This window comes from Suncus etruscus, chromosome 16 (genome assembly GCF_024139225.1).
Source record: "Suncus etruscus isolate mSunEtr1 chromosome 16, mSunEtr1.pri.cur, whole genome shotgun sequence".
NCBI classification, from domain to species: Eukaryota; Metazoa; Chordata; class Mammalia; order Eulipotyphla; family Soricidae; genus Suncus; species Suncus etruscus.
Window position 1 is genome coordinate 31,851,116 of NC_064863.1, and position 26,353 is coordinate 31,877,468.

The 26,353-nt window shown below is 40.5% G+C and overlaps 1 protein-coding gene across 1 annotated transcript in view; it reads left to right on the forward strand.

Annotated features, from left to right (window-relative positions):
* Nucleotides 1-24,755, forward strand: part of NWD2 (NACHT and WD repeat domain containing 2) — a 201,474-nt gene extending 176,719 nt beyond the window's left edge. Inside the window, exons 4-7 of the mRNA XM_049790206.1 lie at nt 12,447-12,650; nt 13,194-13,338; nt 15,263-15,852; nt 18,594-24,755. Coding sequence (XP_049646163.1) covers nt 12,447-12,650; nt 13,194-13,338; nt 15,263-15,852; nt 18,594-22,526 — 4,872 coding nt within the window. The 3' untranslated portion in view covers nt 22,527-24,755. The remainder of the gene's footprint in view (nt 1-12,446; nt 12,651-13,193; nt 13,339-15,262; nt 15,853-18,593) is intronic.
* The last annotated feature ends 1,598 nt before the right edge of the window (nt 24,756-26,353 follow it).

Below are 26,353 nucleotides of genomic sequence, written 5' to 3' on the forward strand. Positions count from 1 at the left end.
AAAGATTGGTAATGTCCTTGCCCCATGCACTAGTAATTATGATGGGCAATTTCACTCTCTTTCTTCATTTTAACACAAGAAAATTAAAGCTTTCTTGGAAATAAAGGCAGAATAAAAGCTAAATATTGTTGTTTTTCTTGTCCAATTTGTATGTAAGGAGTAAGTTGAATTTCTCAGAGTAGAATTATATTCTTCTGACTGTTTGGCATTCTCACAAGTTTACCTGTCTTATTGGTGTCTGTGTTTGAGAAACACCATTTCCTGCTGCCAATACTCCACTGGCTTTTATTTTCCTCTGTCTGATAAGCAATGATCTTATCCCTGTTTACATTTGCAGTTGTATGATTATAAGTAATGCTGGAATTACACCTTATCTCTCTCATGCTTACTAGCATTTGTCTTTATTCTGCGAATTATCTGGTCCAGACCTTGTCTGTTTTCCCCTTCTTCTCTAAGAGTGCTTTATAAATCTTTTAAATATTATCATTTCATTCTTTCTGGATGCTTGTGGCACCATTTCACTGTTGCTCATCCTGCTTCTTTCTGCTCCAAGATTTGGTGGCCTACTATCCTTCCACTCAGATTCTACCCCCTGAGCTCTTGAATCTCAGTTATCTGACCATTCTCCTTCAATACTCACAAGCAGAGAATGAGTGTCTTGTTAGCATCACCATCTTTCCCAGCTTGCTCGGAACTGGAAGTGGTTCAGCAATTTCTAGTGTTCACCTGGGCCAGTCCTGAGCAGAGGGAATTGTTGTCTAACCTTTAAGGTAAATGTGTTGAATGAATGAATGAATGAGGGCTTCTATGGCTGGATTCTTCCAGAGCCCTATTACTTTAGGCTTCATGGGGGGAAGAGTAGTGGTGAAAGCAGTAGGGCATTTGCTTTGCATGTGCTAACCTAAGACGGACTACAGTTCAATCCCCTGGCATCCCATATGGTCCCCCAAGCCAGGAGCAATTTCTGAGCTTATAGCCAGGAGTAACGCTCGAGTATCATGGGGTGTGGCCCAGAAACAAACAAACAAAAAAAAAAAAACAAAAAACTAAAGGCTTCATGGATTGTTTCTGTGAATAAACATTTGACTTCTAATACATCAAAAATTGTCTCATAGGGCTGGAGTGATAACACAACTGGTAGGGCATTTGCCTTTTACATGACTAGCCCAGGTTTGATCCCCAGCATCCCGCATAGTCACAACACTCCTGCCATAGAGCCTGCTCAGAGTAATTTCTGAGCACAGAGCGAGGAGTAACCCCCAATAATATTTTTCTCACGACTTCTCCCCTTCAAAACAAACTCATGTATTCAGGTTCTTAACTCTTTCTCCTAGCACTTTAGAATTCTAAGGATTAGGGTAATAATTAGTACTGGAGAACTAAATTAGCTACAAACTCCAAAATCTTCCATATTTTACAATTCTTTCACCCTTTTACCCTCATTGTTGTTTCCTTTGTTCTGTCTGACCTTCCAAGTTTAATGGTTGTGTGTTCAGTATGTTCCAGGATTTGGGGGAGTTCTGGATGCAAGTTCCATTGTGTAAGCAGGGAGCATGTCCTCTAGTGCCATCAAACCATGCTTGACCATTAGTTGGGAGTCCAGCTAGAACCAGTTAGATTCAATTTTAAGACTAATTGAGTGTATCAAGTGAGTGCATTAAGGGTTACCCAACACTGCCCTTGATGCCAGGTCACAAATCTGAGCTCCTGGCTAAATATTGAGGGGCTTGAAGGTAGAAATTAAGGATATCTTACTTTATAAGTCACAGACTTGTTCTAAAAGGATTAAACTCAAAAATGGCCAGATAGATGCCTGGGCAAGGTATGGGAAGCTCATCATCCCTCAGATCCTCATTAGCACCAAGACAGAACTGCAGGTAGTGAGACATTTTGGGAGATCTTAATTTTGAATTTTGATATTTTTAATTATCAATAAATGCTTCATGTGTATACATAGTATAAACTCAATGCTGCATAAAAAATTTTTAGGCAGAAAGGGCATTGAGTCTACACTATGTAGATGAGGATGTTTCAGACGTGTCAGCTTAAGCAGCAGCAACATTCTTCCAGTTCTGCAGTCTGGAATCTCTAGATCAGGGTACTACTGTGCTGGCTCTGGTGAGAAGGTGGAAACCAAAGGACAGAGGACAAGTAACCCAATACCTGACCATTCCCTTTGTAAAATGTCAGATTAAGGCTCCAGCTTGATTGTTTAATCACCTCCTTAGCACTTTGCTCCTGACACGCAATTTGTATTCAATAAGCCACATTCAAGTAGGAGGCACTGGCAGTATATACAGGCATGAATAAGTTAAAGGCCCTATCACTATTCAGTCATGGGATTGGGGAGTTATGACATCAAAATATAAACGTGGGGACCAGAACAATAGTACAGTAGGTAGGGTGCTTGCCTTGCACGAGGCCAGCTTGGGTTCAATCTCCAGTATCCCTTAGGGTCCCCTGAACCTTCCAGGAGTGATTCTTGAATGCAGAGTCAGGATTAAACCCTGGCCAGATGTACCAAAATGTATCCCATTTTTCATTGTACCCCATTTTATAAACTTATTTTTGTGGTCTGTGAAACACAGGCTCACTACATACAAATTATAAAAAAAAAAAGCAGGGTTTGTTCCCCACCCCCCAAAAAAAAAGACAGTATATAAACTTGGGGACGTTAGTTAGTTCCATAGCAATGCTGACCCGGTTGCTGCAGCCAACACAGTCATTTGTTTTCTTTTTCAAACTTTTTTTACATATGATTTGTCAGCTGCCACTAGAGTATTGCCTGTGTTCTTGGTAAAGGTTGGCTCTGTGCATCTGCTGCTGTGGTTCTAACTAGACAGAGCAGCTAATCTGTTTAATTAATTTTAGCCTCTTGTCTGTACACTGGAGAGTGGAGAATTTTGCCTTGTCTAACCGCACATGCTCTTGCCTTCCCAGCACCTGTAAGAAAATATTCGCCCACTCTTGACCTTCTTTTTAGCTTTTTTGAGAAGGTAGAAAAGGTTACTGGAAAGTAGAAGAGAAAGAAGAAACTCCCTATTGGGAAGAACAGCATAGAACTAAGTTCTTTTTAAATCTTTTTTTCACTCAGGGGCTATGATAAGAGAATAATATTTTTTTCTTATCTACTCAGCTGTACTTCTCAGTATTTATTCCTACAACATATGTGTATATTTGAATATGCAGAGTTTCTCTGTAAACTTTGCTTAAAGAAAGTAGTGGTGACTACATATTGCCAAGTGCTTGTCATTCCACAGAATGTTTTTACTTATACTTCTGCTTTATTCTTACAGTAAATCAAAGTAGATGTCTGGCCAGGTGAAATAAATAAAACTAAATTATCAGTATAGCTGGTTACATATATGAAAGCCAAGACTCAAACTGTCTGACTTGCTAAGCTTACATATTGTCTTTCTTACTCTTCAAGTTGTTTTTATCTGCGGATTATTGATCACATTAATTTATCTCTTTGTCATTGTAGCCCATTTTATAAACTTATTTTTGTGGTCGGTGAAGCACAGGCTCACTACATGCAAATTATAAAAAATTAATATCTGCCTAATGACATATCCCAATAAATACTAATTATATACTACTAAAATCTTCATAGGCATCTGGAAAATTAATTGCTGTGAATGAAAAATACTAGGCTTCATTTACTAAATATGTCTATTATCACCATGCTTGGTGACACCATATGCCTGTGTTTCTCTAATGAGTGAGAGAGAAGTAATTTTCTAAAGTAGTGTCCTTACATCTTTTTGGTGCAAAAGATCCTTCTTAAAGATAGTTTCTAGGCTGTCTTCAATGTGAACATTATTTAGTTTAATATAAACTGCTTTAGTCACTTTTTGTTTTTTTCTATTTTATTTCATCACTACTTCTTATATCAATCACGGTTCACCAGATAAACAGAACCAACTGAAAGCTATATATGAAACTGTTGATGAGGCATGAGGACAGGTTCCTCATGAACATGTTCGTGTTCCTCAAGAACATGTACCTCACTGGCTTGTCTTTATGTTTCTTTGCTTATTTCCAATATAGAGAAGCCTAAGTTCACTCTTGACATGTATTTCTCCCTCTTTCTCCTCTCACACTTTTCTAAATATGTTTCAATAAAAACTACCATGCTTCACATGCAAAATATTTATTATAAGTAATTGCTCATATGAGTAGGAAAGCCAAGAAATTCCCCCAATCTACCCTGTGCCTATGGGGGAGACATAACCTGTAACCAAAGGCCTAAAATCCACAGTGCCATGATGCAAGTCATCATCTCGTTCTGGAGACCAGGGTCCTAGCAGCTCTGTAGTCATCCAAGCCTGACAGCAGGTTCTCCCTCCCAAACCCTTTGGTGAAATGGGTTGGTTGAGATCAGAGAAGATAGTCGCTTTATGATATCTGCTGACTCCAATGTTAATCTCTTTCATAAAACACCCTCAAAGACACATTCAGAATTAAAGGCCAACTGGACACCTGCACTCCCAATAATTAAGTTGAGTGGTACAAAAATATACCCATTGCATCCCATTTTTCCTTTTACTTTGACCCTTTATGATTTAGGAAATTGAGTATTTGGTCGAAAATCATTTCTAAATCAAAATATTTTGTAGTATGTTATTTTTAGGGTATTTTTGGCAGGTGAGGGGGACTGTATCTTGCAGTGTCCAGGGGCTATGTCTGGTCCTGTGCTCAGGAGGGGCCCTTGTTGGTGCCCTTGTTTAGTGCCAAGTACTTTTGAATCAAAGCCTGCAGAATGCAAAACAAATCACCCCTTTTCTATCTTTCTGGCTGTAATATTTTTTTTCTAAGTCAGTGTGCATGTACATTTTGACTTCACAAATCTTCAAGAAAGTGATACTTAATGTGAGAAGGAGGCACAAGTGACTTGGGAATAGTTTATTTAGTCTCACCACCCAACAAATTAAATCAAAAGAAAATGTCAATACCCAGAACCATACCACCCAGCATGCTATAGTGTTGCAGAACTGTTTTCTGAATTGTACCATGCCACTCACTGACATAGTCAGGAATCCTGTAAGGATTCTAACTACAGGAACTGTGCCATGCCAATACCATCTAGAGGTGTTCTACAACAGGAAGAAGTGCACAATCACCTTGATAAAGTGGAAGATTAAGTTACTGAATGATGTATCCCAAACAACAAAGTGCCACCATGTTTTCTTAGACACATAATCTAGTCATGATCCCTAGGTATTTAACTCACCCTTTTCATTAAATCCTGATATTAAATAAGATCATGATAAAGATGCATTTGTATAGATTTTATTTAGTCAAATGTTATTTATCTTACTAAATCAAAGAAAGGCTTTAGTGATGAAATTGGGGGCACAAGACGTGTATAAATTGCTTCTTTTGGTCTCTGGCACTGATTATGGTCCCCTAGTCCCTGTCAGAGTAATCCCCTAGTCCCTGTCAGAGTAATCTCAGTATTCAGCTGAGAGTGAGCCCTGAGCACCATCAAGTGTGGCCACAAAACAAAACAAAACAAAACAAAAAAAAAAAAACAATATATCAGGGCAAGTACTTCAATTTGTTGTATTAGCACTTGTCATTGGGTGGAAGCACAGGGTATGGAAACAAGCTGCCTTCCCTTTCAGCTCACGCTCATGAATAATGCCTTATCAACAGGGACCCCAGTAGCTCTCCTCTACCTCTCTCTAGAGCAGGGTCTCAAATTCGCGGCCCGCGGGCCGTTTGCAGCCCTCCGTACAACATTTTGTGGCCCGCAGCTGACCTTCAAATATCGCAGTTCCGTTCGGGGTATGCAAATTTTAATGCAATTTTTTGCGATTTTTTTCTTACTAATGCAATTATTGCGAATATTCGGTAAGTGAAATTCCTTATGCGGCCCTGCCTCACCCCGACTTTGCCTCCTGCGGCCCCAAGGTAAATTGAGTTTGAGACCCCTGCTCTAGAGCAACACTCCCATAGTCTTCCTTCCCCAAAGACACTGTCCTCACCCCTTTCCTGATCCTACAATGTAACCAAAAAACTCACCAATATCTTGAGAATATTTCATTCTCTCTTTTCTGTTTACTGCAAATTATCAAGCTCATCATCCCATCTTCACCCCCGATTCTCAAACACAAGTCTGGGCAGAAAGAACCGCACACAAAGCAAAGGATAGTGGGAGGAATCATTATTTACCTGATGAAAAGACGACTAAGGGAAAAGACAGTGTTGTCTGAGCCTTTGAAGGTCTGGCTTATATGTAGCTACATCAGCATAAAAAAGAAAGAAAGCAAGATGCAAGAAAGTAAGATAGTCTCCCGCTTAAATTTCGTTATAAGGAATACCATAGTTCGAGATTTTTAATCAAAGTGAAATTTATATAACTTAAAATTAACCATTGCGGAACCTTACACCCTGAACATTGATAAAATGACCAGGCACAGGTCTCAGAAGAATGGGCATCCTCCATTCACCCCTGAATCAGGGAAGCTATCTACTAAACATCCAAAGTTTTTTATAACAACACCTGGAAGCAATCCTCTACCACGGAAGCCCCTACCACTGCTCTGACATCGATCTGCTCAAAAGAGACTTCCTTCAACACTAAGAAGACTTGAAAAAACAACGATCTGCTTACAGGACAGGGCTCTCTGCATTGCCCTTTAATTGTGAGTGAAACCCTTTAATTGTGAGTGAAACGAGAGGATGCTCCACACCATCCTGACTGCAATGTAGGATCTGCAGATTCCAGGATCTTTAATACAGAAACATGATACCAACAACAGAGACTGTGTAAAAAATAAAAGTTTTAATGGCACTACAGACAATGACTTGGATTGGACAAACTAGTTTGCCTGAAGCCTAGAATTGGTCTTATGATAGGAAACTTCAGGGATAGGGTCTCCTTGTATTTAGGCCAAGGCTTTTCCTTTCCATGTCTCTCATATGTTGGTGGGCCTATGCAAACAATAATTGCCACTCTAACACCGTTTTAGCTGTGCTCCTTTGACTCTAATCCTTAAAAAAAACAACCCACTTAAACTTCTGAGGTTAACTTAAACTAATATGCATGTGCATGGAAATGTAAAAAGTACTTTGCCTTCAATGTTTAAGGAGTCACATAAGTTTTATGGCTTTAGATTGCTTTGTGTGATGCTAAGAAATATTATGTATTACAATCTGGGGACTTGTGGGACAAAGTAATTGTACGTGGGTTCTATTTTATTTTTCTTAATATTCTTTGGCTGAAACTTCAAAGTTCAGATATCAGCAAGGGAATTTCTGAAAATTCTGTTTATAGGTGATTGTCCTTCCACAGTAACTTTACCTTGTACTCTTTCTTTTCATCTTTGTTCTCATAATTAAAAATAAAAAATTAAAAAATAAAATTAACCATTGCAATATGAACATTTTAGTGGGATTTAATGTGCTTATAGTGTGAAATACTCTCTTCTTTTAATAGATCTTCAAGTATGTTTTATGCCAAAATTGTGCATGCAGAAACTCAGTTATAATATTGGAATGGGGCCAAGATTCCCAGCACCACATACTCATCTATATATACTATATATATATATATATATATATATATATATATATATATGCATATACATATTTACAAAGAAAGAGAGGGAGAGAGAGACAGTGATAGAGAGACTTTTCAACCATTTAGACTAATTCCCAGGTATTATTTGAGCTCTAAGCTGGGTTCCTGCTTTCTATCTAATTAATATTACCTTTTTCCATTCTTTTTTTTTTTTTTTGGTTTTTGGTTTTTGGGCCACACCCGGCAGTGCTCAGGGGTTACTCCTGGCTGTCTGCTCAGAAATAGCTCCTGGCAGGCACGGGGGACCATATGGGACACCAGGATTCGAACCAACCACCTTTGATCCTGGATCAGCTGCTTGCAAGGCAAACACCGCTGTGCTATCTCTCCGGGCCCCACCTTTTTCCATTGTTAAGTGTGGGCCAATTTAACTGTTAGGTGATGGGAGAGACTATAATGAATTGCTATAGATGATTGAAATCATCTATGTATGTATACATATGTATGTATGTATACATATGTAGTGGCAGAAAGCTTAAATATTCCAGTAAAAATAACTTCAGTCATATTTCTTTTGCATACTGTTGTGAGATGAATCAATGACATAGAGAGATGAACCAATTGTCTAACTAATTAACACAAACTCCCATGCAAGAGAAATTGTAGTCACTCAATTAGTGCAACTATGCACCAATTTCTCCAGCAGACTAAAGAAGGTGATTTTTAAAAATATCAATTTCTTGAGCATTAGGGTCATGAAGATGTGGGAAATTTGTTTTCCTCTTGCAGGTAGGAATGAATGTTCTATTACCAAACTTTCTTGCTCCTAGTTTCTGTCATTGGCCCAGGTCCATTTCTGGATATGCTACATGGTTAGTCTGATGAGAATTTTTGGCTTCATCATGCCTTGTGCTGACCTTGATCTGGCAATTGGCCATTGGTATTGGACTTTGCAACTCTACTGGATCGAATCTTTCAATTATTCTTGTTTTGTATCTGTCTTAAGATAGATAGATAGATAGATAGATAGATAGATAGATAGATAGATAGATAGATAGATAGATAGATACATAGATACATAGATACATAGGTAGGTAGGTAGGTAGGTAGGTAGGTAGGTAGGTAGGTAGGTAGGTGATAGATAGCATATTGGCATACTTTTTGTGTTACCTTAGAACTAAAAATACATAGAACATAGAAACCCTGTTAATCCTTCTGGGAAATGCAGAAACAAACTCTTCTTGTGGTACTTCCCTATTTTGCTATTTCTCAAAGAGTAAGATAAGACTGAAGCAAGATCCTGTCTTGGACTCCTGAAAAGTAACTGCTTCATGATTTATGAGCTTTCCACCTAAAAGAGGAATCAATAAAGGGAAGGAAAAGACTTAGGGAGAACAATCCAATAAGTAACTTTAAGCCTAGAGCACATTATTACTTTTCTCTATTACTACTTTATATATAGTAGGCGCTCAATATATATTTATTTGAATTGGATCAGGATATTTTCCCTTCTTTAATAATCTCTACTCAGAGGAACATTTTGCCTTACTGTATTGATCAAATAATTATGGTATTTGGTGCCAGCTGTTCAACTCAAATAATTATTTTTAAACAGCCTTCGATTTTTTGTAATGATCTTCAGTGTTTTCTATCCTGTTTCTTTAGTATTTGGTAGCCATCACTCATGAGACTGTATATTCTTTGCCCATTGCTGTGGTTCTCAAATTCTGGATTCACTTACAAGTTTATTTCAAAGTTCAATTTCTTGAATTCCCAACCACAGTATTCTTTAGGTCTGAAAAAGGACTCAGGTTTTTGTTTTAGTGATTTATGAAGATATACCTGCAGTGTTCACGGATCACTTCCGATTCTGCTATAGGGTTCATATGCAGTGCCAGGGTTTGAAACATGGTAAACTACAAACAATGTGAGCACCTTAACCCCCATACTATAACTCTGTCTCTGTTGAAAAGAGATTTTGGTTTTTTTTTGGGGGGGTTGTTTTTGGGACATACCCAGTTATGGCCAGAGATTATCCCTGGCTCTGTGCTCAGGAATCACTTCTGGCAGCCTTGAGTGCCATATGGGTTGCTGAGGATCAAACATGGTTCAGCTATGATTAGCCAGTCATCATACCATGCCCTACTCCTATTCCTGAAAAGAGATATTGGAATTTATGTGTGAGCAAATACTCTGGATTATCCAGGTGCAGGTAATCTGCAGGGAATTTATGCATAGATTTGACTTGTAGGGTACACTGAAACTAACCTATTCACTGCAGAAAGAAGATAAAAACCAACATAGGCTACTAGTGAAATTTCATTGTTAGTGAAATGAGGTTGGTTCTGTCATGGGTCAGGTCATTGTTTCACTTGTCACTGTATGATCCTTGTTCCCCTTTTATAAACCCACGGTCTTGGCAGCTGGCCCATGCTATTCCTGTGTGTCACTGGCTAGTGATAGGAGAATCTTAATTACTAACTCTCAAATGTATAGTTCCGTCTGACCACAAGATCCCCCACAGGTGCCAACTGCTGTTGCAAAAAATTTAAGATGCCTTTAGTAGATGTTCCTCTGTTAACATTCTCTTATTTCTTCCGTTTCCCCTGAGAGTTTGCTGGATGGTTCAGCTCAAAGCTGAAACTTCACTCTGTCATAATATCTCTGACTGGAAGCCCTGCTTGTCTCTCCTTACCCAGAATTAGCCAAGAAAAAGGGAAGAATCACAGCTAGGAAACTACCTAAACATATAATTCATATCTGAGAGCAGGAGAGATAGTACAGGATAAAGCACTTGGCTTTAGACAACCCTGGTTCAATCCCTTCAGCCCTAAATATGGCCCCTAAACCCTGCCAAGAGTAATCCCTGAGTGCAGAACAAGTATTAAACTCTAAACACTGCCATGAGTGGCCTCACAGCAAAAATAAATAAATGTGTGAAACAACTTAAAATAATAATTTGTTGCAAAATCATGGTATCAAGGATGCTCAAAATGAGTCTAAGAAGATAACTCCAAAGAGCTATAGCACATGCTTGGCATGCATGCAAGCCCTCTACCACTTCACTATGGCCTCTACCAACAATTAAGTTTTTGCTGTTTTCTGTGTGCTACAAATACATAGCTCTGTCCTCGACCTTCTGGGCACTATCTCAGAGGATGAATCTTTTGAATTTATTTATTCATAAATTTATTTCAGACACAGATCTACTCAGGATGTTGATTCTCTCACCTGACTGAATTGCAAGGAATGTTAGAGATTGCAGCAAAAGGCAGGAGAAATAGAGTGTGAAAGGAAGTCTAGCCACACTTTACATTCCACTGAGTGGCCAACGCCAGGAGTCCTGAGTGAGATACAGCTGACAAGGGAACAGGTGGTACATGCCCCGGGGTTACCAGTATTCTCACAGACTCTATCAAAACACTCACTGACTTTGGGCCTGAATGATTTCTGAGAGTTCTTTATATGTTCCTTCCTTGTTTCTACCATATAAGATGTTGGAGATTCATTTAAACACTGGGTGCCATATTAGCTAATACTATTATTGCTGAAAGCGATCTCCGCAAAGTTTCTGATGCCATAAGCCCAGGGGAGGTTCCAAAATGTTATGTGCCTGGTAAGCTCACAGTTTCTGGTACTGCGGGTCCAGGAATTGCACCTTGAAAACCTCATAAATAAGCCAACATTTAAAGCCCCCTTCATGGTGAGGGTCCACTGTGGATCAAGTCATTAATGATTTTTGCAAATTAAAGTAATGGCTATGTGTTGTGAAATGGTTAACTTAAAAAGCAACAAACATATAAAACATCTGAAAGAAGATAAGAACCAGCCACTCAGAAATAGCCGTGGATAATCTTGCTGTGTATTTTATAAATCTCATTTCTATAATATGGATGATAGTATATACAGAGATGCAATATCTTCTTATGCATATAATGCACACATATATAAAACACCAGGATATCTTTCACATGCTTCTTTGTGAACTACATTCTCAGAAAACAATTTATTATAGACCGCTTTATGTGTAAATAGAATCTAATTCATTATTTGGTGCCTGCTTTGCATAGATAGTTCTAGAATATACTTCAATGTCACCATCTGCTGCTGAACACAAGTTGATATACCAAGTCTTTTCCTACTAAAGTAGGTTCAGAATAAATATTCTTATAAGTCTGTAAGTACATCCATAATTATTTTCTAAGAAAAAGTTCTCAGAAGAAAAATTCGCAAGTGAAAAACTACATATATATACGTATTTACATACATATATCTTTTGATATATAATTGTCAGAAAACCCTTCAAAGAAACTTTAGATTACAGCCAACTTTATTTACACAGCCATCGGATCTATATATGTAGAAACTTTATAACACCACCTAGTGCCATATACCTTTCATTGCCAGTTTTATGGGAGAGAATAATAGCTTGTTAAACTTACGAATGGTTTTCTCGTATAGGGGATGATAGTTCCATCACATCCTTAAAGTGTAGCTATGTTCACTCAGGACTTAGGCATTCTATGCATACTTTACAAAATTCTTATTTTGGACAGTTTATGTATGTTCTTTATTCAGTCTGGCCTATCATTCTTCTTTCTCATAAATAAGAAAAATATTCCAAGTAGACCAACTCTTGATGTATTGTGCACACTTTGGGAAAGTGACTTTGCCACAAAATTTTGTGCTTTATGTTTATCTGATAAGATATGCAACCTCAATTATGTCAGAGTGAATTAATCACCATTACAACGTAATTGGTCTAATTTGGCTAGACAAAAGTATCTACTGTGGTTAAAGAAAAATAATGGAATCATGACTCTTGTTATCTGGTCCTATTCTTTGAGCAACATAATAAGAACATGAAACTAAATTTTCCTGGCGACCCACTAAACCGAATTTTCTCATGGATACACAGGGACTCCTAGGTGAAAAATATGGGAACATCCGAATCCCTGGGGAAGTGGAAGCCTCAGAGTTTGAAATGATTTTGGATGCTGCTGTGGAAGAGAAGCTGGAGACCAAGCTACTGGAGGAGTGGTATTGCCGTGATGAGAATTCAGTGCCAGCAGCATATTACCTCAGACCCAAGTCAGAACTGCTGAAAAGCAATAAAAAAGCAGTAAGTTGAAACTGGAGATAGAGTTCAGTGGACTTAGTGCATTCTTAGCAAGCAGGAGATCCAAATTTAATCACTAGCACCACATGAACCCCACAAAGAGTGATTCCAAAGCACTGTTAAGTGTGGTACAGCCCATCCCCATACACACAATACTAAGATTCTTCTAAAGTGTGAATCTTTACTATTGCATACTTTATGCCATGAAGTATGTGACTATATTATATTTTTTATACATTTTTTTTTTGGTTTTCAGGCCACACCCTGTGATGCTCAGGGTTACTCCTGGCTATCTGCTCAGAAATAGCTTCTGGCAGGCACAGGAGACCATATAGGACACTGGGATAGAACCAACCACCTTAGGTCCTGGGTCGGCTGTTTGTAAGGCAAACACCGCTGTACTATCTCTCTGGCCCCTTTTTATACATTTTCTAATTGAATCACCATGAGATACACAATTACTGTTGTTTATTATTGAATTTCAGTCATATAATGTCCAACAGCCATCCTTTTACCAATACACTTTTTCTGCCATCATTTTCCTAGATTCCACCTTCTGCCAATGCTGAAAATGAGAAGACCTGGCAAGAGATATCTGAGGAGATCAAGAAGATATTTAAGGTTGCTGTGAAGCTGCTGCATGAAAAGGGGAAAATGAAGCATAGCCAAGCTAAGAGGTACCTGTTCTCAGGTAATTCTATTTGTCTTTAGTAAGCTAAGGAAGTGATAGACATTAGCTACTCCCATAACTTTCTTTTTATGGTTGTGCATTCTTTGTTTACTTTCTGATGAATGGTAATTGTTGTGTTTCCATCTCCTAGAAAAGCAAATATCCTCTTGCTTTAATTATAAGTATTATAAGCATATAATACTGAAAATTTCACCTTTTAGTAGTGGTGCTTGACACGTGCTTATGGGAGAAGAAATGACACCTTCTTGTTAGTTGTGCCCTTATAAATACAATGCAAGTGTAGTGCTCACTTGGGATTGCAGAGACACATGCAGACCAGGAGTCACACTTCTTGGCCATGGTGCTGATATTTATTTAGTGTGCTTATTGGGGATTGTGCTTTTACTTTTGGTGTCCACAATACCTGACTGTGGTGTGACCAGAATTTTTTTTTTTGAATTTTGGTCCACACCCAGCAGTGCTCAGGGTTTACTCCTGGCTCTGCACTCAGAAATCAATCCTGACAGGTTCGGGGAACCATATGAGATACCAGGGATTGAACCCAGGTCTGTCCTGGGTCGGCTGTGTGCACGGCAAATGCCCCAGATCTGAAGCTTCTTAAGGCATCAGAAGCTACAACTTAGAGCAGAGCTGTCAGGTTTTACACCAGAAATGGGACTCATGACCATATACATTTGCAATTCAGGCACTCAAGCCACTACGCTATTTAGCTCAGGTAACAAGTATCCCAACTGGGTCAATTGCCCCCTTCACCAGCTTGCTTGAAACCTTTCCAAAATTTATTAATGAGATAGACATGTCAATAATAATAATCCTACTTCTACTTGGGTCACAGAATTTTATTTGAAACAAAATATTACCATGGGCATGTCATTGAGAAGCTCCATCTTAAAGTAAAATTCCAAATGCTTTAGCAGTTCATTTTAGAGGCCATGTATCTATGTGTGATTTAGGTGGTGTTTGATGTTGGTGCTGATGCCAGCAAATAGAAGAGTTTTAACTTTAGGACCAGCACAGTCCTTCATGCCAGGCCCCAACTCTACCCCATTCCATGTTTTTATTAGATCTCAACCTGGAATCACCTCATTAGGAAGACTTCTCTGACCTCTGCAAGTGGATGAGATCCCCATCTCCAATTTATTTTCTATCCCTTTTTTAAAAGTTTTATTTTGTGGCGCGATTTTCAATGCAATTAATAATAATGACATTTCAGTCATTCCAAACCCACCACCAAATTGTTTTCCCTCATAGATATTTTTTGTTCTCTTTCATGGAGCTTTATTCTTTTGGGGAGGGTAAGTTTTGGGGAACATATCTGCAGTACCCAAGGGCTACTCCTGACTGTGATGCAAGGAATTTGAACCTGTGATTAATACATGCAAGGCAAGACTTTTAACTACCACATATGTGCTTCACTCCTGCATATGATCCCTTAGGCCAGTGGTGGTGAAAAGGATTTTTACCCTTACTCAAAATGGCAAAATGCAATATGTGCTTAATAGATTATTGTTAAAATTAATGCTTTTGTGTGAGTGTTTGTTTGTTTTGGCAGGTCACTGCGTGGTGTGGCTCTCTGACTCTCACAGTTTAAAATTTTGGCTCTTTGTGTCGAACTTGTTCACCACTCCTGCCTTAGGCACTTCCAGGAATGGCCTTTGAGCACAGAGGCAGGAGTAGCTCCTGCCCCAGATGTGTCCCAATCCTCAACACACACACACACACACACACACACACATACACACACACACACAAGTGCATATGTACTTATGGAAAGACAAATAGGAAATACAGAAATTCTTCTTTGCCTATTTCCTTGTACACTCTAAGTGAAATAGTCAACCCCTACTGACTGAAGACTAAGTATGGGGAATGTGGGCATTGGCTTCTTTGTTTTAGTCAATAAACTTTTCTCCTTGTCTTTCAGCTATAGAGGATGAATTTGACTTTGCTCTTGGAAAGCAAACTCCCGCATTCCTAAAGAAATGTGTATGCTACATTAGGAAAATTGCAAACATTGAGCGCTTTGTGAAAATACCAGAGATGGGAAAATACATGGATGTCACAGGAACAGAACCAAGGATTATCCGGGACCCAGAAGCCCAAGAGAAGCTGATAAAACTCAGGGATGAATTTATTCCTACTATTGTTGCATCATCTAATTTGCGAGTATACACCTCTGTTACTCATTGTGACATGAAACTAGGCTATTCCCAAGAAATAGAAAACCATTACATAGAAGGGCTTGGTAAGCAATTTTATGAGGATATGATCGATATCATTCAGGCAACGATACAACAGAACTTTGACACAGAGACTGATGCTCTCTACGATGAAATTCTCCAGCACTCCTCTTTGTGTAAAACTTACGCATCCTTCTACGAGTATAAATGCGAGTCTCTAAACATCGTGCAAAAGTATCTTCTTCCAAGCAAAACTGGGCACATCAGTCCTCTTATTATATATGGTGGGCCTTGCACTGGGAAGACTCTTCTACTGGCTGAAGTTGCCAAGAAGGTATAAGCCTGTTCTCTTCCATGTAGACTGGTAAACCCTTGAACGCAAATGGGAAAAAAAGGAATTGATCAGATCACTTGTGTTTTCTCTGCAAATGATTCTTCTTAGAATGGCTGCTTCAGAGTTTTTCTTTTTCTGTTGTAATAGAATAACATTCAAAGGGGCAAGTAGAGACCAACTTTTCTCTCAGTCCTTCAAATTCATATTGAGATGAGGGCAGTGATGCAGTGTTAATTTCCATTTGGCTGAAAATAGAGGTCTGTCCACAGCTCTTCTCACTCAAACTCAGCCTGTTGGAGGGCAGAGACAAGCACTTCCTGATGTTAGCATTGTCTCAGATCAGTCATCATGATGATGAAATGTCTCTAGTGATGACTGAAAAGTCCATCGGAGGTGCTTTGCCACTCCTGATACCACCATAAGCAAAGCATCTGGAGTGGTAGTTAGAGGCATGATCACTGCCTCCCTGTCTTCACACAGTACCACAGAGCCTATAGGGATGCATTTTAGGGAGGTTAGGAAAGTCAGGTGTCCTTGACTTCTTCCATATTCTAAATTGGACTCTGCACTCTTAACATTTTGTCAGGTATTTAAATTGTCCTCCCTACCCCATCATCTCCTCTGAGCTCTGTCATGGTTTCATGGTAGTCATTCCCTCCACATTTCCTGTCCCTGTTTTTGCTAAGCCTCAACCCCATAGCTCCCCAGGTATAGACCCTTTTTTTCTCCCTGGTTATCCACTTGGCTCCTAGATTTCTAACTACACATTTTAGAGCCTTACTGCCAAAATCCTCTGTCTATTTAACTCCTTAAACAAGATCTGGTGCCAATGATACCACTTAAAATTTGGGATGCTCACTCACATCTGTGGCCCATATTTGTATTGAGAAATATCCAGGTATTGTTGTTTGGATGGTTTTTGCCCTAAGAACTCTGGCTGTCCAGCCAAATCCTAATGATTGCTTGCCACCACTTCTCCAACCCCTTTCATCCCTTCTTATTTCTCAGATATGACCAACCTCCTTAGAGGCATGCCCCACAGCTACAAGGGATAGTTCATTGTGAACCCTTTCTCTGGGTTAGAAGCAGGATGAGGATGAGTATGTTAGCTTCATCCTTGGGTATAGGGCACTGAGAGACACAAGCCATAGTTCTAATCCTCCCCCCCCCCCCCCGTCCTCTCATATCATTTTAAGCCTAGAGATTTTAAGCCTAGCCAATCCTGAGGAACAACAATGGCTTTTTAGTGGTTACTCTTCTCTTTGGCCATGGCACCAGAATGTGCCTATACACATGTGGTATTGTGGCACCCTGAGAATCCTCTTTCTTGTTCCTGGAAAGATCTTTTCTCACAACCATGTGTGTGCTTCAACAATGACAGTAAAAGAACTATGCACACATTCACCATAAACCAGCCTTGGAGGACCGACCAGCCATTTATCCCTCAGCCTTTGAGGCTCAATAACATTCAATTAACTATTTCTGCCTAGTTCATTCTGCGACTGACAGCTATTAAGTGAATTTTCCTAAACTTCCCTTCCAGTTTTTGTAAACTTACCTCCTCGTGTATCAATTATACATTCCTTTATGTCCTTTTAGGCATTTCCTTAGTAAATTCCATAGATAGCATAAGAAACTCACCTCCCTAAAATACTTTGTACACTTTGGTCATCTCCTTACCTATCCTTTCTTTCAGACAAGAAAAATACAACATTTGGCAGCTTGTCATATATTTTATCACCTTACCTCCACAATTACAGAGAATGAGACAGAGAAAATCAGAAATAACCAGTTTCATCTCCCAGTAGCCATCTGACTCCTAGCAATTCATTTATTTAGCCTATGGCTCTGTTTCTTCTTATTAGATGATACTAGAATCCCACCTGCTCTGTGAGAGATATTACAAAATTATGAGAGCCTGGATATATAGTCAATTATCTGTTCTCAAATGCAAAATAACAAAATCTCTTTTAACCAGTATATGTGGACTTATGTGATGATGATGATGATGATGACGACGACCCTGTAGCAACACTCTACAGAGTCTCTTCATCCCCCAGTATCACTTCAGTCTTGAGCATTTATAGCTGCAGCCTGATTAGCTTCATGTTTGGTCAACCATATATTCCCTTATATGATCTCAGTAAAAGAAAGCAATTGGCTCAGGATAATGTATAGCTCATTACTTAATTTTAAGTATTTTAACCATGTCTCAGGAAATAGGGATTACGCTATGGACTTCCTAGATACTTTGATTTATAATTTATTTCTAATACTTTGTGGTTTCTAGACTAAGAGCTAAACATTAGAGACAGAAAGCCAGTACAAGATTTACAGCTTTTTCTTGCACACGGCCAAGTCTCATTCCACCCCTAGCACTATACATGGACCCCTGAGCAACTGCCACAAGTGATTCCTGAGTACCACTGGATGTGATCCAAAGTAAAAAAAAAAAAGTAATCTAATTGTTACCTTATGACAGAATGATGCATGGTATAATACTGCCAATTTCACTGTTCAATGGGGCGACCCTAACAATCTTCTTGCAGTATGCCTGAGGTCTTAAAACTTCCCAGAAATTTTTCTATTTTCTAGATTTCAGCTAATTTCTGCACTGCTGAGGTTATCTAAAGTCTTACCTCTGGAGAGAGGAAATTATTGTTGGATGCAACCATGTGAATATCTGTCTGTCTCCTTAGAGACACACAGAACCATTCTAAATTCCCCCTCTGTGTTCGTAGGCTTATGGCTGGCTACAGGAAGACACGGGACCAGAATCGGACCCTGTAATTATTGTGAGATTTCTTGGAACCACAGACATGAGTACAGACCTCAAGCCTCTCCTACTAAGCGTTTGCGAACAGCTGGCAATTAACTACCGGTGTCTGGTTCAGAGCTACCCCAAGAAGATTCATGACCTACGGGACTTGTTTATAAACCTTCTGAATGAGTCTTCCCTGCAGAGGCCACTGGTGATAATATTCGACTCCCTGGAGCAGCTTTCAGACAGTGACGAGGCCAGGAAGCTTTGGTGGCTCCCAGCCCACCTGCCCCGCTTTGTCCGGATTGTCCTCTCCACACTGCCCAACAAGTTTGGAATCCTGCAGAAACTCAGGTGCCTTATCCATGAAGAGGACAATTACATTGAGCTGATTCCCCGAGAACGGAAAATGTGCAGTCAGGTCCTCAAACATCAGCTGCTGCGGGTGAAGAGGAAGGTGACCTCAGGCCAACAGATCTATGTGAACAATGCCTTCTCCAAGTGTACGCTCCCCATGTTCATGAACCTGACCTTCAGGGAGGTGAGACACTGGAGGTCACACAAAGATGTCAATGAATCCTCCCTCTGTGTCACTGTGCATGAAAGCATCGAGCAGCTCTTCTGTTCCCTAGAGAAGAAGTGTGGTCAGAAGTTGGTCTCCAGAGCTCTTGGCTACATCACCATGGCCAAAATGGGTTTGAGTGAAATGGAACTTGAGGATGTGCTGGCCCTGGACAACAGTGTGATGAATGAGCTCAATGAGAACACCAGGCCCAACAACCCCCTGAGAGTCCCTTATTTGTACATTGCCAGACTCAAGGAAGGGCTGAGTGGCTACTTAATAGAGAGACACGTAAAGAATGTGACGCTCCTGGTCTGGGCCAATAGACACTTGCAACTCATAGCCCAGAAGATGTATCTGCAGGAGGAAAAAGCCCTTAAGGAAATGCACACCATCCTGGCTGATTATTTCCTGGGTGTCTGGGCGGGGGGCCGGAGGAAAGCTTTCTGTCTTGAAGACCCCTACTTGAATGGCTGCCTTGACTTGGAGAATCGTAGCCTGCTGGAGGAGGAAAAGCACTTCATGGAACAGGCGTCCTTTGACAGGCAGGCTCCAGATCAGCCCTGGGTTTTCCAATGCAACCCACTGGAGCCGGACATTTTCTTTGTCAACCACCGGAAAATGTCAGAGCTCCTGTACCACCTGACAAGGTGTGGGAAGATGGACGACCTTCTGTATGGCATCATCATGAACTTTAGCTGGCTCTATACTATGATCAAAATCGGCCAGTTTGACAAAGTTCTCTCTGACATTGATCTGGCTTACAACTACTCGCAAGAGAAGGAGCTCAAGTTCCTCGGGAGCACCTTGCGGAGCATCAAGAGCAAGATCATCGCCTTCCCTGGCTCACTCTCAGCAGAGCTGCAGCAAAGGCTGTTGCCCGTTGTGAGCTCCCTGCCCAAACTGAGACATCTCCTCCTGGAATGTGATAAAGACGGGCCCAAGTATTGCTCCATTGTGCCGTTGCATTCTTCCATGGATGTGACCTACAACCCCGAGCGTCTCCCCTTATCCTCCAGCCACTTGCATGTCACTGAGATCCTGCCCACCTGTAACCCCAGCACCGTCCTCACTGCTTTAGAAAATGGTTCTATCAGCACCTGGGATGTGGAGACACGTCAGCTCCTCAGGCAGATCACCACGGCCCAGTCAGTCATCCTGGGCATGAAACTGACTGGGGATGAAAAGTATTTGGTTGTGGCCACTACCAACAACACCTTATTGGTTTACGACAACGTGAACTCCTGTCTCCTGTCTGAAGTGGAAATTAAGGGGATTAAGCATGGTGGTGGCTCCACCTACATCAATGGATTCACACTGTCTGTCACCCATGCCCTGGCCTGGCTCGAAGCCAGCAAAGATGTAACTGTCATTGACCTGCTCTATGGATGGCCCCTTTACCAGTTCCACTGCTGGTATGAGGTGACCTGTGTCCAGTGCTCACTGGATGGCGTGTATGCTTTCTGTGGACAATACCTGAACACCACCACCATATTCCACTTGGGCAGTGGAGAAAAACTATGTACTGTGAACTCTGAATTCTCAGGGGGGTTCGTGAAGTTCCTTCTGATCTTGGATACAGCTCAAGAGATGGTGATGGTAGACAGTGAGGGGAGTCTCTCTGTTTGGAACACTGAGGACATGGCCAGCCCCCAGCTAACAGATGATTTTGACTGCCGGAGAGAAGACAGCGAGGTGGTCAGCATTGAGCTCTCCGAGGACCAAAGTGCCATTCTGATCTGCAAAGCCCTTGGCCTGGAGCTCCTAGATACGGGGATATGGAAGGTGGCTGAAAAGTTCCGGGCCAAGCATAACGAGCGCTTCATCTCTGCCGTGCTGTCTAAAAATGGAGACTGCATCATAGCAACCATGGAAAACACCTCAGCTGTGTTTTTCTGGAGACGGGACACAGGACAATGTATGGCCAGTTTACAGGAAATCTCAGGGGCCATAGTTAAGTTGGTAAAATCGAACCACCACAATATGCTGCTCTCTTTATCCACCAGTGGGGTTCTTTCCATTTGGGACATAGACATCATCACAGCCATGTCCAACATCGATAAAACCGGAAAACCCATCCAGAGTCTGGTGTTGCCCACCAGAGGTGAAATCATTTACTCTCTCGATGGCTCTGACTGTGTTCACAAGTGGAACTTCAGTAGCGGATTCATTGAAGCTGTGTTCAAGCATGAGGGCATTGTGGAACACTGTGTGCTGACATCCTCGGGAGACTTAATGGTGACATCAGATGACAAAAGCAGCCAGTATGTCTGGCGCACCAATAGTGGTGAGAACCTTTTTCGCATCAATGGGCAGAGAATTTCTCAGTTGCTGATCACTCACAATGACCAGTTTGTGGTCTCCCTCTGCGAAGAGCATGCCTCCAGGGTTTGGCGGCTGGCCACTGGCCACCGGGTATGCAACATCCTCACTACCTTGCAGAATGCCTTCATCACCTCTGCCAACACCTTTGTGGTGGGGATGACCAAAAGCAAAGTCCTAGCCGTCAGTCTCTGGACAGGAAGCATCACCAAGAAATTCTGCTGTGAAGATGGCACCACCATTGTGAATTTTAAACTGATCCCCGATTGTCCAGACATCATTGTCTTCATCACCTCAACTGAGACAGTGAATATCTGGAGTTTGACCGAGGAGGTCATCTGTCGCCGAGTGCAACTTCCAACCAACTTTCTGAAAAATTTAGAGGACTTTGAGATCTCTCCCAATGGGAAGCTGGGTATCATTGCCAGAGGGGATGAGAACATCAACGTGCTGGATCTATATAGCGGTAAACTCCGGGTAGTACATGCCTCCGGGGTCATTTGGCGGCAGAAACTGTCTCGCGATGGTCGTTACCTGGTTTACATTTGTTTCCAAAATGGAGAGGAAGAGGATGAACATGGGGCCATATCCAGCTTAATTGTAATGAGACTAGCCGATGGCAAAAATATCGGTGCTTGTTCCCTTTACAAAACACCCACTTTCCTTGCTCTCTCTCAGAGACACCTGAATATCATTGTGGGTTTTGATGATGGGAGTATTGGAATCTACACCGTGGTGGACCGTGTGGATGCTGCCTTGAAAATTAAAATTGCCACATCCAATAGCAGACAAATCTTCAACAATGCAACACAGACATCCAGGCCAAAGTCAAACAAGTACTGTTTCAAAGTGTCTGTGGATTGCTTATGGAGAGAGTCCACGGAGGTCTTTGCAAGAGACAGTCCCATCACAGTGAGTGACTGCACAGATTCTGGTGAGGCCACGCCCTCCAAGAAACACAATTCCTGCTATGACCGAATGTGCTCTGTCCTGGAGTCCAGGGGACATAGCTATGCCACTGACAATTGACAAAAGGTTGATCCTGCTCAGTGAAAAGATATGATATATGGAACAAATATATATATACATTATGTGTGTATATATTCTCTTCTATAACCCAAATAATAGACTACTCATTTCCTAAATGGCAGAATGAGAGGCTAGAATTCCTATGTTAATTATTAATACATTTTTGGATCTTAGGGAAAAGGTGAAATTGGTTTTGTATTTGGTCTTTTGGCAAAGCATGAAATCTTGAAAGACAATGTCTAGAAATAGTTCTTCAGTGACTACATCACGTGACAGAGGGTATTTTTAAGTAAGGTGGGAAGGAGCAGCATGACTCAGACCACTGGTCCAGATGAGAGAGGCATGAATGTTAGGTGCACACTATTTGGACTGGATTGAGCAACTCAGAAATCACAAATCCAACTTGCTGTTTGACTCCAGATGATTGAGTGGCTATAAGTAAACAGCCTTAATCTCTTCCTACATTTTACAATCCTGATAGCAATGTAAACCCATTCTACCCATGGGAGGTCTAAAGGTGCAAAATAATGTATCAAAGCATGTCCATATGTCCTCCCCTTTGTCTCAAGAGAAAAAGACGTGAGTGAATGGGACTGGACTAAGAACTCAACCCACCATTATAGGGCTACTGAACACACAGTCCATCTTCATTCAGACATAGTCATGGCTGTTGCATGTGAGGGCTTCTGTATAATGGGATATAGGGTTTTCATGGGCTAAAAAAAAAAAACACTTAACCAGAAACCACCATCTTATCATGTCTTTTCAAAAATGCCTATTTGTCTTCGGTATAAAGAATTACAGAAAGGGCATTACAGATGTGGTCAAAACATCTGTTCATATCTCTCATTGTACAAGCAAGTCTGTGCTATTGGGTCTGCTGTATGGACAAATGGATTTTTTCTTAACCCCCTGCAATCTTAATAGAAAGAGAGCACTCTCGACATGCCATCTGTGAAATACTGATGACATTTGCCTTACTCTCATTTCTCTTCTTTCCTGTGCAAAACGCAGAGATGACCAAATACTCGGGGACAAACTGAACATGCCTGTCTTTGTGCTAAAATATTCTACAAATCTTAAAGGGTGTCCAAAGGTTCTATACTGTCCCTGTTTGTATCCACTTTCTTACTTCTACACACTGTGTATGCTTCTTCTCTTTCACACTCCTGCTGAAAGATCCTGCAGAGCTTTTTTACAGTTTTAGCCATTTCAAAGCAGATACTATAAAATGGTAATCACTATTATATTTTTTCCAAAAACTACTCTGCTTAAAATAATGTCATCCCAGAAGAGGAAAGAAATTTCTTTCCTTCTAGATCCTCTATGTGGCACACCATTGGACAACTTTTCAAAGGGTTGGGGGTAGTTGGCTTGTTTTGAAAGTGGCCCTACTTCCTTAGGAGTAAGTAGAAATTGTTAGCAAGTAGGTGACTAGCTTCTGGTCCAGCTCTGCCACAAACTCATCACCAATTCATAGACTGATCTCTCACCTCTCCAGTTTATCCTTTGTAACCTGCAAAGCGGAGGGGACAGTGATCATGTCTTCACTGGTCTCAAAGGGAGATTGAGGAGTAATAGGAGAAAAATATAGAACACCTTGATTGTTGACAAGAAAAAACAACATGATATAGTAATGATCTAACCCACAAGGAATCCAAGCCAATTAGATTTCATTTTAGAAAGCAATTTGGCAGCAGGTTGTAAGCAAGCATTCCAAGATATGATTCTGACATAAATACCCTTCTCCGTGGTGAAATATTATTTTTTTCTCCCCACTAACTTCCTCCCAACCCAGTCTAGTCTACCTAGAGTTGATCATTCATATCATTGCTTTTCTTTTCCTTTTTAAGCTTTTTCAGAGGTAAATGCATTCTTATTCCAGTCCTTATCAGTGAGACCTTCATGCCACACATTCCTAAGAATTAAATGCCTAGATGGCTTAAATGTAGTGTGTGAATGTTCTCTGTAAAAGTCAATAGAGTTTAACAAGTGACTTGAATGATTTTTTTTTCCTAACTTGTTTGCAACTGATAGCTCATATTGAATGTTTTTATGTAAACTTTGTATTGTTGGGGAGAATTGCCCAATCAGAGATTTATATTTTCATAAATGTTACATTTAGTTAAATTTTGTTACAGAGTTGTTACACTAGAAAATGATTGCAGTCTTAAACGATGTATAGTCTTGTGTATGTATTGTTTGTATGAATAAAAGTTAAACTACTTAGTTTTGTGTGGTGTTTGCTTTTATCCCCCAGCTGTAGCAGTAAATTTTTCAGTAACAATGATTGTTAGTACTTACTGAGTACTATACACTAGACTAGTACAGTAGGCAATATTTGGGGAGATATATAATTCATTAGCCAAGCTCACAACAGCTTTATGAATTTTGTTATTAGCAGGCTTGCACATGATGCAACTGAGACAGAAGGTAAAAGAGCTGAACCGGGTCTCAATGCAGTAACAATGTCCCTTTGTTTTCAGTGGTCATGTTCTATGACCAGGAACAGTTTACACCGAGTGGCCTGGCTATGTTTGCATGTATCTGATTGCAGCACTTACCTTCATTGTGTCTCAGGAAAGTAATAGTGCCATAGCAGTCATATATGTAGTGCCAGGGATTGAGTAAGGATTGACCATGTTCAAGGCAAATGCCTTAATCTATTATCTCTCTGGTTTTATCTCTGGTTTTAAAGTGTAATTCTCATACAATAACACTGGAATCATCTAGGGGAATCTAGTAAAAATAAAAGTTTGTGGGTCCTTCCCCCAAAATGTGGACTGGAAATTCAGTGTGAAGAAAAGAAAACAGCCTGAACTGGAATTTCTGCATGCAACGCATACACTCCTATACCTTGAGGTCTTTCTCTCCAGCCTCCAAAAATGTGTTTTAGCAAATGATGCATAGCTCAGCCTGAGTATTACAACTCTCCATGCATGCAGCTGGTTAAATGACCTTCATCTACCAAAAATTGGGCTTCTGTAAACTTAGAGGTGATGGTGGTGGTAATCCTAAATTACAGCCTGGGTTAATACCCTGAAAATCCTGATATATCTATTAAAAACCATTAAGAATTAAAATACCTGACATATATAATATACCCCTGTTTATATCTATTAAAAGCTCTTCATTCCCACCTGTTTTACATCTGACTTAGTTGTGTCTTCTTAGTTTTTAGGAGTCTAGAAGGAAGAACTTGTCCTGAAATGATGACAGAATCAGGAAGTTTAACCCACTAGGAACCAAGAGCACAATTTGGGGCAGCACTCATTAATGCTTAGGGAGCTCAGGCTCACTCCCAGCAGGTCTAAAGAGAATGATTTTTGGTGTTGGGGATCAAACCTTGGTCAGGCAAGAATCTTGTCCCCTTTGCTATTTTTATAATTATTTATTTTATTAAAGAACCGTGATTTGCAAAGTTATATTGAGAATTGAGTTGTAGACAGATAATATTCCAAATTTGATTCCACCACCAGTTCTTCTTCCCCCCACCTGTGTTCCTAGGTCCCCGCAGGAGATGGGGACCCCCTCTTCCTGTCTTCTTGACTGGCACCTTTTTAAGTTTGTTGCTTGAGGTTTGATCTCATGTTTTCAGTATAGTGACTTTGCATTCTTGATATTCAGCCATACATTCCCCCATATTACAATGGACACAATGCCCTTAACTTCTGCTCCCCAATTATTTCTTTCTCCTTCTCCCTCTCGATTTCTTTCCTTTTCTGTCCTCCCTAATATTCCTGGTTTAGTCAGAGGCTTTGTCAGCCAAGGATGCCTTCATCCATCCCTTCTCTCCCAGAAGTAGTTGAAGACGACCGAAAGGAGCA